This window comes from Cryptotermes secundus, unplaced genomic scaffold (assembly GCF_002891405.2).
Source record: "Cryptotermes secundus unplaced genomic scaffold, Csec_1.0 scaffold1051, whole genome shotgun sequence".
NCBI classification, from domain to species: Eukaryota; Metazoa; Arthropoda; class Insecta; order Blattodea; family Kalotermitidae; genus Cryptotermes; species Cryptotermes secundus.
Window position 1 is genome coordinate 81,974 of NW_019729908.1, and position 12,539 is coordinate 94,512.

Consider the following 12,539-nt stretch of genomic DNA (forward strand, 5'->3'; position numbering starts at 1 on the left):
ACTCCCTGTCTTATCCCTTCTCTGCATCTCCTCTCCTCTCTCTCTTTCTCCTCATCTTTTTTTCATCCCCTCTTTTTCCTTTTCCTTGCATCTTCATAATAGCCAAATGTCAAAGGAAAGTGGAGGATAAATTCTACCATGAACAGCTATGAAGATCACAGTCTTCTGGTGTGCTATGTAATTTGATGGGTATTTACAATTTTGACAGGGAGCTTTGGGAACCAACTTCCTTATATGCTGATAAATATATACTATATTACATAGCATAACATCCCAAAAGACATTATCTTCACTATCATGAGGATCTCAAATTTTGTATGGCTTTGTGTGCTGCAGTTCGTGGCTTCAGATTTGTGGTGCATGAAGGTAATTCCTCAGGGTTCTACCATTTCCTGTGCCAATCATTCTCATCATTACCACTACCATTGTTGCTAAGTCAGTAGTGCAGTGGTTAAGGCACTATGCTACAAGCCGGAAGTTTGCGGGTTCAAGTTCCAATGAGGTCATTGGATTTTTTCAGTTGACCTAATCCTTCCGGCCACACTATGGCCCTGGGGCTCACTCAGCCTCTAACATAAATGAGTACCAGGAATTAATTAAATAATTTTCCTGGGGAGTAAAGCGCGGCCGGCGCGTAGGGCTGACAACCTTACCGCCATCTTTGAGCCGATTGTTTACATAATGTGAGACCCTCAACTTCTCACAACCCTATGGGCCTTCATGGCCTGGTACAGAGATAGCTTTACTTTACTTACCCTTGTTGCTAAGTGACCCAAGTGATGGGCTTCACAGAGCTCCCCATGATAACACAGTAAACATAAAGTATCAAAAACTCTTCTGTGTCCAGTTCTGAAGTTATTATTTTGCTTTCTTTTTTCTTTGTGGGTTTATATACAATGAGTCTGAGACTTGTGAGGTGGCATAACATTGCAGTAACATGGTAGCACATGTCTGGGGTATCTGTTTCAGGTGGTCCTGTGTTCAGTCCTAGGGGTCCGGGGCCTGATGGGTTCAGGCCACCAGGCCCAGGATTCAGGCCTGATGGTGTCCGACCACCTGGTCCATTCCCTCGAGGTGGACCCCTACCAGAGGGTATGATTGTGTCTCCTGGCATGGATCGCCATCCTGAAGGATATGGGCGCGATGTTTTTGAGCCAAGAGATTCTCGACCAGAAGAATTTGATTCTGAGAATGAAGATTTTGATTCCAGACATCCACGAGCAGAAGGTTCACAAGGGCCTCGGCCTGAAGGGTTTGATAAACGGATACCTCATCCTGATGAATACGAAGGTTTTGGCCCCAGGGGTCCTCCCCATCCAGATGACTTCGATATTCACCCGCCAGTCCCAGATGATTTCAACCCACGAGGAATTCATCCAGATGAGTTTGAGCCTCGTGGTCGCCGTCCCCCTGATGTTTTTGATCCAAGGGGACCACCAAGAGAAGGGTTTGATCCTCGGATGTCACATCCAGAAGACTTTGATCCTAGAGGTCCTAGACCAGATGGTTTTGATCGCAGAGGACGTGCACCGGGACCAGATTTCTTTCCTCGCCGTGAATTTGGCCCAAGAGGAATGATGGGGCCTCGAATGGGTATGGGACCTGATGGTTTTGGGCCACGACATTTACTTGGACGTGGACCAGGTGATTATCTTTTTATTTTATATTTTGTTGTTTAATAATAAATCTGTTTGCTATGGCTTTTTGGTTTAAAGAAAGATTGAAATGAATAAGAGATAGGTGTTCTTTGAGTCTTCTCTTCACTGCCAGACTCTCAACTGAGCACAGTTACAATTAACTAATTGCTCCAATCCTTCCCGGTTATAACATCTCGGCATAGACCACATAAAAAACACCATTACTCAGTTCCTGTACCATTGTTGTGTTCATGTCTCTTGATGCAGGAATATGTTTGCCGAGCTGTTGCGTAGAAACAGCTGTGGTATATTTGCTTATCTCGCAGCCATTACAGTAACAGTTCTACACACTACAAAATAAATCTGTAGTTGCAGAAATAATGCCATCATTGCAAACGAGTCATACTATGGAGTCTGGTGCTTACAGATATAAATGTCCATGTAGGCTATAGATCCTCTCTTCTGATCACTTGATCATTGTAGGTAACAGAACTGCCCTGTGGGTGTCCCACTACAGAAGTGGATTCTGAGTGCTTGCCTCATACAGATATTGTGGGGGGGAAGGGTTGATATAAAGTTTATCGAAAATTTCTTTGTATGTGCAACATTATTTACCAGAACTTCATAAAAAATATCCAACCCCAGTAACATGAAAGTTCTGCAAAGATGCCTGCAGCTTTTTTTTTAATTCGCATAGTGGGAGGTGGAGTCCACCTGGGTCCACTCGGCATGGCAACCACTGATTGGCCTATTGTAGCCTGCCCTGGGTGATTATGATGATGGAGAATTTTGGTGGAATTAAGATTGGCAGGGGAAACCAAAGTACTTGGAGAAAACCTGCCCCAGCACCACTTTGTCCACCACACATCCCACTTGTCCAGACCCGGGATTGAACCAGCGACTAACCGCTTGAACTAGGGCGCAGCCTATGCCTGCAGTTACACTAAGGTGTTAATCTTAATGGAAGAACAATGGTGACATCTGGTGGTACAATGTTGGAGAGAGGGGTGTGGAGCAGAAGTGGACACTGCAATACAAATTCAAGCATACCTACCATCTTCTGCTCCTCTTCATAACTACTGCCAACTCTGACTGCTGACATACACAATGAAAGAATCGCAAGTGTTAGCCTTTTATGTATATTGTGTGTGTAGATGTGGATTTGTTGCATGAGAACACTTTGTTGCCTGTGATGCTAATGCTGAGTTTTGTTTGACAGGGCCAATGGTCCATCTGCGGGGTCCACCAGGACCTATGGGAATGCGAGGGCCAGGACCTCGACCAGGTGAGTTACATCTTCCCTGTATTTCGCTGTAAAAGACGTAGGTATATCACACTGTTGTCAGATTGGTCATTTCTGCAACCTTCTAAACTGTGTCATAATTGAGGCTTCAGTATATTGTAAGTGTACAGTAGTGCCATTTCATTAGCTGTTTGTTACTGCTCTTGTTTTTAGCACACTTGTTTCTTACGCAGGAGGCCCCACGTTGAAATCTCAGCCCAAGACTTAGCTATTATGACAGGTTTTTGTTTCTCTGTCCCTCCAGACAAATTACATGTTAGTACCCCAAATTAGGCAATGATTGCTTCCTTCCTCATTCTTTTCAATCCATCTTTCCTTAACTCTTCATGGTCAAATTGCTGCCGCTCAGGTGAAGTGTAAATTGGGGTTCTCCATATCTATATGTTGTTATGCAGTTCAGTATGCTATGTGATCTAGCAGAGCAGATACTGCACAGTTATCATACTTGAGTCAGGGGAAGAATGAACACATGGTGTGCATTCATGTCGGCTGCCCCACTCAATGTAAATTGCACATGTGAACACCACTAACAAACCAAAAATGCAGAGAGGGACGGAACAAAAACCAAAATATGGTAGATGGTGGCAGAGGAGTGCAGCAGATAGACACATGGGTGGGGAGAAATGTATGTTCATTCTTTGCATGACCCGACATCAGTGCCTTCCCCTGCTTTCAAGATTGAATGGTTTACACTTCTGCTTCATATTGGCTAGTTTCTTTCTCACCTGTAGGTTGGATATTCTGGCTGTAGTTTCTCTTAAGTCCCTCCAGGCATCAGTGCTGCTTTTGCTGCTAGTGAAAGCATTGCTGAATAAACTAAGAAACAACAGATATCTTCACTGATATATTGGGTTTCTGGACTTTATCCATGATCCTGGTTTTTAAGATAACAAATAAAAACACGACGTTTCGGAAACTGGATCTGTTTCCGTCCTCATCACTGGTCCAGTAATTGAGGCTAGCTCTTTCTAACGGACCCAACAGAATAGGTGTTTCCCTTTTCCTTCACCTGAGGACGGAAACAGATCCAGTTTCCGAAACGTGTTTTTATTTGTTATCTTAAAAACCAGGACGATGGATAAAGTCCAGAAACCCAATATATCAGTGTGTTATACACCATCATCAGAATCCTATAGTAACTAACAGATATCTTTTAACTCCATATCTCTTGTTCCATTGGAAATTAGTGGTTTTATTATGAGGTCATGTGTTTGTTTTCCATGATAAATTTGGAATTCTTCTAATTTCTTTTCATGAAAATCTGAATAAATCTTTATGGTCTGGGAATAAGAGATTTGTATCCCCAGATACTACTGGGCTGGTGGCCACATTTAAACTTGGGTATAAATGCAGTGCTTTGGCCAAGTGAACTGTCATGTCAGCAGTCTGTAAATCCATGAGCTACAGACTTGTATCAATAATTAATGAAACAGAAGCTTTCAAATCATAGCACAGTGCAAAAGTCAGTCTCCTGTAATCCCACAGGCAATGTCTGTCAGTTACAGAAACTGAGAATGTGTTGTGAGGAATAAGAAAATCTTGGCTTCTGTTTGCAGACAGTTAGGATGCAGATAATCCTATCTTTCAACACTATATAATCTGAACTGTTGGAAGCATTGTTAAGTAAAATAAAAATATCTTTATTTTGTTGGTCCCCCTCTGTGGTCTAGTGGTCTAGTGGTCTGGGTTCCTGGCTACAGATCCAGAAGTCCAGGTTCGATTCCTGACGTATCAGATTTTCTGAGAAGTAGTGGGTCTGGAACGGGGTATTTTTAGCCTTGTGAAGGCAAGTGCTGCCCACGCGACACCCTCTATCTGCTAAAGTTAGCACCAAGTTCGCTGACAAGCGGTGGTTGCTCATTCGGTATAGTTCACTTGCAGACTGAAACCACGAATTTTTTTTTTTTTATTTTTTTGGTCCATATTTATAAATAGAGTGGGAATATGGCAACATATTAGGTGTCTCCCCCACTCACCTGAGGACGGAAACATATCCAGTTTCTGAAACATTGTGTTTTCTAGTTTCTGGGACACCAGATGGTGGACAGAGCCCGATGACCCAGTAATTCTGAACTGTGAAAGAGGCTCATGAATAGTGGAAGTTTGTAATGTAATATTTGTTAGAACACTTATAAAGACACTTAATGCTCCTCACAGTTTGTGACTTTGTTTGAGTCTTGTAGAATTTGAGTTACGAAGCACAACAGATCACTGTAGGTCACGGTAGTCTGGTAGAATTTGAGTTATGAAGCACAATAGATCACTGTAGGTCTCTGTAGTCTTGTAGAATTTGAGTTACGAAGCACAATAGATCACTGCAGGTTGCGGTAGCCTTGTAGAATTTGAGTTATGAAGCACAATAGATCACTGTAGGTCTCTGTAGTCTTGTAGAATTTGAGTTACGAAGCACAATAGATCACTGTAGGCCACAGTAGTCTTGTAGAATTTGAGTTATGAAGCACAATAGATCACTGTAGGTCGTTGTAGTCTTGTAGAATTTGAGTTATGAAGCACAATTGATCACTGTAGGTCGCTGTAGTCTTGTAGAATTTGAGTTACGAAGCACAATAGATCACTGCAGGTCGCTGTAGTCTTGTAGAATTTGAGTTATGAAGCACAATAGATCACTGTAGGCCGCAGTAGTCTTGTAGAATTTGGGTTACGAAACAATAGATCACTGTAGGTCGCAGTGCAAGGGCCGAGAAGGCCCGCCCCTTATACATTATACTTTTAGGTAAACCAGATAGAAGGTAACCAGAGAGATTGCTGTCTTCTGGAATATGATGCCATGTAGCATGTCAGGTCATTAGTGTTTTGGAGGAACTTGTTATCTCCATCTTGATGACAGAGGAGTAGATCTCTTTAGCCAGTTCCTCCAAAACACTGGTAACAATCTACCAGACTACACAGTGTCATATCGCAGAAGACTACAACCATTCAGCATTACAAGAAACTAACATTTCACAGAGAACTCTATTGGTGGCATTCTTAGGAATTAGGCACTAATAATACTGAGGAGGTGGGCGGATAATATTAAAATAAATCTTGGGGAAATAAATGTTGAACATGAACTGAATTGAGATAGCTCAGTATATATGTGGTGCAATCCAAAAGTTCCCAAAATATATTAATAAAAACTATTACATCTTACCTAGATCTTATCCTGCACCATCACCTTCAAAGTAGTCCCCTTGGGAGCGCATACATTTTTCCTGGAAGTCTTTCTTTGTTAGTGTGTTCAGTACCGTCTGCGTTTCCGCTTGAATTTCCTCAATTGTATCAAATCTTCGCTCCTTCAACTTGATTTTCATCTTGGGGAAGAGAAAGAAGTTGCATGGAGCTAAGTCTGGCGAGTATGGTGGGTGGGGAACAACTGCCATCTTGTTTTTAGCCAAAAATTCCTGCACAATGTAAGCCGTATGCGGCCGTGCGTTGTCATGGTGGAGTACCCAGTCGTTCGTGCGCCACTTCTCTGGACGTTTTCTCCTAATGTCCTCCCTCAAACGCCTTAGAACATCGCGATAGAACTCTTTATTGACTGTCTGACCAGGAGGGACGAACTCCTTATGAACAATCTTGTCAGTATCACAAAAACAGATCAACATGGACTTAACCTTTAACGTACGGACTTTTAAATTGCCAGGAGCCCTGTACGGCCGGAATTTAAATCACCCTACTTAATTATCACCGCAAACTTTCAGAAAAAAATGCACATTTTCCGTTCTATGCAACATAGAAATATGAACTAAAAAGACCCTGAAAGACAATAAAATTTTCTACATATACGTAAAAGAACAAGTTTTACAAATGAAAATTAACTGTGAATATTTTGTCATGAAATGCAAAACATACTCTTTATTATATATGTTATGAAGTTCCAAAGGACTTACCCATTGTTTTTTCTTCAATCTTGAATCATGATGATATTGTAGATATGATCACACTATATACAATAATATTTTGTTCAGACTGTATGCGAGTTTGAACTGCGTCACTTCACAGTTTATGCTATCTCACACTCTGACGCGTGTGCCATCTCTCAAAACAGTCTTCCACACAGAGCGCAACGTTACACTTTTTACAGCAATAGGCCGTGGTTCTCCGCTTCTTATTCTGAGAACAAATACGACAACATCTTTGTTTTCCTTTGGCTGGCCAGTGTTGTGAATGTTTCACCTCCAGTCGATTCAGTTGGGCCACAGATGAACTTGGCCTCCCCCGAGAAACGCCACTGACTGTGATATTCGCCTCGTGCGACTGAAGAATCAAATCCCGCACCAATATTTCGTGGAACTTTTTGTGTGTCATCTGTTGATTCCACTCGGAGGACCAGTGAAGTCTATTACCTTTGGCGAAACCTGGGTCTTTTATCACGAAACCTAATTTCCGTTTCCTCTGCCTCGTCTGATGATGATGGTGACGACAACATATGTGCTCGAGGTTCAAAGAACTCACTTATATCTTCTAGCTCTTCATCAAATTCCTCTTCCATCAATATTTCCTCCAGCTCTTCTGCATCGAGAATTTTGGAATATCGGGCACGTTTTTGAGGTTCCATCTTGGGGGAGGGGGGTTTCCCGCAAAATTGAATAAATTATGATGATTCACAAAGACTCACAAACTAGTGATGCAAAGTAACTGTAATAGTATGGTACAATATGCCAGAAGTGGCAGCAGTACAAGAGACTTAGTCCCACCCCACTAGCAATAAAAAATAATAATTGTAATAATAGTTGAAAAGGTGCCAGTCCGACACTGATACGGAAAGTCACAGTGACGAAGATGCCTTCTACTCACAAACAAATACTGGCTCAGTGGGTTTATACCTCTTCCGAGACACAAAACAATATAAACAGAAATATATGAGAGTCTGACACTAACTTTTTAAGTGAAAAAGAAATATAACACAATCCGACACTAACTTCCTAACTGATAATTCGCCACTGAAAACCAATCCTTGAATACGTCACACTTCCTTGAAAGCTCTGGAAGCACTGATCTGTAAGCACCTACGAATATTTCCTCTTCAGTTCTCAGAACAAAGCTGGGCTACATTTGGTTCACCAGGTCATAAACAGTCATATATAAACATAAATAGTTTCGAAATCAGACCGAGATAAACGATTTATTTGTTCAGAGCTAAGGAATGAACCACTGACATGACATCGCGTAGGTTTCTTTTGGTTTCAAACCCAAGGTCAAACTGTCAGCACTCCTAAAGAGTGCGCGTGTCCTGCAACTATACGTGTCATTTGGCCAACTCGGGTCCCTCCTTGCGACATGTATACGAGTCATTCAGCCGTTAAAGGTTAATGTTGCTCTTGACTTGTCGAGCTTTTTTTGGCTGAGGTGAAGAAGGGCTCTTCCATTGCGACGATTGCTGCTTGCTTTCAGGGTCATAGCCATAAACCCAACTTTCATCATCAGAACAACCTTCGAAAGAAAGTTTGAATCCTCTTGAAGCTGTTGCTGAAGTTCCCTGCAGACTTCCAAGTGATGCTGCTTCTGTTCATTTTGTAGCAGTCGTGGCACAAACTTCGCCGCAATCCTCCTCATGTTCAGTTCCTCTGACAAAATTCGTTGACATGTACCATAACTTAGTCCCAAGGTGTTACAGAGGTCTTGGATGATCAGTCTACGATCTTGCAGAATCAGATCCCTAACTTTCGCGACATTTTCTGGTGTTTTGCCTGTTGACAGCCGTCCCGAACGATCGTCGTCATTAGTCAATGTTCGGCCATTTTTAAAACGCTTATACCAGTTGTAAGTTTGTGTCTGGCCTAAACTGTTTTCACAAAAAGCATGCTTCAACATTTGGTGCGTTTCTGCAGCGGTTTTCCCAAGTTTGAAACAAAACTTTATACAGACCCGCTGCTCTCTCATGGCAGCCATCACAAAACTGCAGACTCACGGAAACACAACAATGGGAATATGTTCACCAACAATAAACCCAACCACTTAACTCGACACCGCTTGCCACACTGATTCAAGAAGGATGTGAGGAGACACCTAGCGGCATTTCGATGTACCCATAACCATTCGTGCGCAAAATTCAAATTTCGGAAACTTTTGGATTGCCCCATATAATTCAGTGGCGCATTCTTTTACTATCAGCTTAGGTGTATTTGCAATGGAAAGGTGCAAGAATATACCTATCGGCTTCACGATATCTGTCTTGTCTGTGCGAAATGACACGAGAATGGATTTTTGTGAAATTTTATATTGAAGATGTTTACTAAAATTTCTCAACACATTCCAGTTTCATTAGAATTTAAGAACATGTGAAGACCTGCATATGTTTCTTTGGACATATGGAACATATCTTGCAGATAGCTCAGCAGATATTTGTCAGGGTGAACAGTGTTTCCTACAGAGTTGTTGTAGAGAAAAATGAAACATATTTGATGCCCAAAATAGATTTTCTGTATGCGCCACAGTTTCTGAGAGTGAGCGTGTCAGAATTGATGCCCTATGTATACATTTCTTGTGTTCTCATATGTGGTTATTTGACAGTATTTCAACTGCAGTGGTTACACAACATCAAATGAGGTGGAAATATCATGAACTCTGAGTAGCTAAGGCAAGGAAAGGAGATGGTTGTGGACTGTTTGAAGTTGCTGTGCTGGCATTTGCTAGGAGGAACTGGTTGGGGGGGGGAGGACATTGAATATGTCATAAGTCAGAATGGCAGGTCTCTGGGACTGTCTGAATATGAATTTTCTGAGGGGTGGTTTATATGTTATCCTCCTGCTGGTGCCTTCTAACTAATCCTTATTCAGTGTTTGCCTCATTCTTTATCGGCCAGATTTAAGTGTTAAAGTGCTGGCAGCAAGGCTCCAGTGTGATAGTAACGAGATCTATGCTGTGCAAGATGCTGGATTAGCTCTGCTGGGACCCGCTAAACTAGTGCATCCACTGTCACCATTGTGTGACATACAGAGAATAAAGGCTGAAGAGATTATGTTTATTCCAGCACTTCGTTGTGATTGAAATAGAGATTAATTTAATTTAAATGTACTCACTTGGACACAGAGTATTGTTATATGCTTGGAACCATCCTAATAACATGGAAGTATTTTTTCCCTGACAAGGGATAGATAGCTTCATCAGTATAACAATGGGCTGCAGGCTGGACGGCCAAGGTTCAATTCCCAGCAAAGGCAGGAAATTTTTCTTTATCCCATACCATCCAAACCAGCCCTGTGTCCCACCTAGTCTCCTGTCCAATGGGTACAAGGGGTTTATTCCTGGGAGTAAAGTGGCTGAGTGCGGAGCTGTACCTCCACTCCCCCAAATGTCTTCATGGCATAGTGCTTAATTTAACACAGGGACAACTTTACTTTTTTTTACCTAACAAAATGCACAGCGAAATAATCCCTTATTAAGATACACACTATCAGAGTAACTTTTCTGTTTCTTACCGCACACTAGATAGAGAACATCCAAAGACAATATGAAATTTACTCCATACTATTGACAATATGTACAGTAGCCATGATTGTTAAAGCAAGTTGCAAGGAATTTTTTCGAGTTCTGGGATGCAATTCAAATATTATTTTAGTTTCTGATTATCATATTCTGGAGTGTGACATTGTGTGGTCTTTTAGGTGGATATTGGTGTTTTAGAGGAGAATGTTGCCTCTCCAGGATGCAGTCCTGAAGATGGAGGCAGTGTCTTTGACTGAAATTTCAGTATCCGCCTACAACACTACATGGTGTTACCCAGAAGCGTATAATTTGAACGGACACCGTCATGAAAACCTTAAAACCAAAGTTTTTATATATTAATTTCTGTGTATCTCCTGCTTTGAAGTTTTAGCTACTACAACGAAAAGGAAAGCAACAATATCATGGGGGAAGGACAGGTCCTCCTCCTTGTTAGCAATAAAATGTGGCTTTGGCATTTTTAAATAAATTGAAATCAAGTTTCATATACTCCAGTGTGCCTATATTAAAAGCATGCAGAACTTCTTACAGGCAGGGCCTGTGACTAAGTTGAGATAATACAATATTTTAAAATGTTCAGTAAGAATCCTTAATTTTTTGCTGTAACTTTTGTTCTGAGCTGTAAGAATGATTTAAGTAACCTAAATGTACTTGTAGTATATCAGGAGTTGGTTGAATCACGTATGGAACCGGGCTTGTGCCTTCACCTTCCCACTTGGTGGCTGAGGGCGGTGGAGTGTCTGGCTTTTGTTTCTTGCATGATGCACGTTGTTATGTTTGTTTTCAGGAATCTGGATGGATGGCCAGGGACCACCGCCCATGTTCCCTCGGGGATTTGAAGGCCCACCTGTGGACGGGCCACCGCCAGATGCTTTCTTCGGGCGCCCACCATTTGATGACATGGAACGTCGAGCAAGGGAAGAAGGGAGGCATCCTCGTGGCTGGGGGCCAAGAAGGGGACCCCAAGGGAGCCGTGATGAGGGAAGATTCCGAGGGGGAGAAAGGGATGGGCCAGGTCCATGGAGGAGAGATGAAGAGATGGGCCCCAGGAGGGGCAGCAGGCCTGAGGACACAGGTGGGAAACAGGATGAGGAGGAGAAGGAGGCCCCAGCTACACCCAGTGTGAAGGGAGAGAGGGACCGAACCAGGAAGTCTCGTTGGAGCAATGCTTCCCCCACCTCAGAAGCAGCTCCTGAACCTGTGCCTGTCGATGGAGGAAAGGATTCATCAGTGGAGACAAGTGTTGAAGAAAAGAACTTCAGTCTGTGTGCAGAAGGGCCTCAGCATGAACAGGGTGATGGTAGTGGTGATGGCAGTGGCAGTGTCACCAAGGACTGCGATTCACCACCTGTCGCGGAACCTCAGAGTGACGGTACTCCTTGCAATGATGAATTGCCGCTAAGTACTGCAGAGCCATGCTCGGAAAGTGATGCCGCAGGTGGGGAAGATGCAGGTTAACCCCCAGTCAGTACATTTAGCTGTGTTTGGTTTCATGTCACTCGAATAAAGTCATCAGTGAGTCATATGCATAATAGTGAGCCGAGAATAGTCATGAATGTTCCAATTGTAGCGGCAAGTGCGCTGTGTGTCCTATGTGCTGAGGTTGTGAATGAAGTGAACACAGGAAGTTGATCATTTTAGCAAACAGTGGTGCAATACGTTACACGAACGTAGTAGTCAGTAAGAATGCGTTGTGGTGCTGAGTCAACTATCTTGCTTTCAAGCTGTCACACCTGGTCACAATTTTATCCACATTTGATTCAGTACAGGGCCAGTAAAGTTGTGCAAAGAAATGCTCAATAAAAGAGAACTTTTATATTTTTATATACTAGAAAACAGTCTCAATCTTTTGGCAAAATTTGGAAATAGTGTACAAAACCCTCCGTTGATTTTTAGTTCTTTGTCTTTGGCACGCATTGATCCCAAGGTAGGTGTGTTCCTGTGTTCACGGACAACGCAGCCAGTCGGCTCGGCGCACACGGAGGAGGCACGCGCTTGCACTCAAATGGAGTGACAGGTGCAAGGTACTGTGGCTCTTTGACTTTGTTGGTTGATTGTCATGAACTTGTGCAACAGTGTCAACCAACGAGAAGGAACTGAAAGTGCTGTCGGAGTGCCCAACGCAATAAGACATTCGGAGTTCTGCCACCACA

General features: G+C 42.6%; 2 protein-coding genes across 2 annotated transcripts in view; both read left to right on the forward strand.

The window, feature by feature from the left end:
- LOC111865825 (SR-related and CTD-associated factor 4) overlaps positions 1 to 2,853 on the forward strand; it is a 34,987-nt gene extending 32,134 nt beyond the window's left edge. The window contains exons 18-19 of the mRNA XM_023854161.2: positions 970 to 1,644; positions 2,792 to 2,853. Coding sequence (XP_023709929.1) covers positions 970 to 1,644; positions 2,792 to 2,853 — 737 coding nt within the window. The remainder of the gene's footprint in view (positions 1 to 969; positions 1,645 to 2,791) is intronic.
- Positions 2,835 to 12,539, forward strand: LOC111865823 (basic salivary proline-rich protein 4-like). Its single transcript, XM_023854158.2, has 2 exons — positions 2,835 to 2,922; positions 11,174 to 12,539. Exons 1-2 carry the CDS (start codon positions 2,862 to 2,864, stop codon positions 11,842 to 11,844), a joined length of 732 nt encoding a protein of 243 aa, XP_023709926.1. The 5' UTR covers positions 2,835 to 2,861; the 3' UTR covers positions 11,845 to 12,539.

Bases quoted from the DNA above. Each gene is read 5' to 3' on its own strand.
- LOC111865823 (XM_023854158.2), top strand. From the start codon at position 2,862: ATGGTCCATCTGCGGGGTCCACCAGGACCTATGGGAATGCGAGGGCCA. The intron at 2,923-11,173 runs GTGAGTTACATC...GTTTGTTTTCAG, and splicing joins AGGGCCAGGACCTCGACCAG to GAATCTGGATGGATGGCCAG.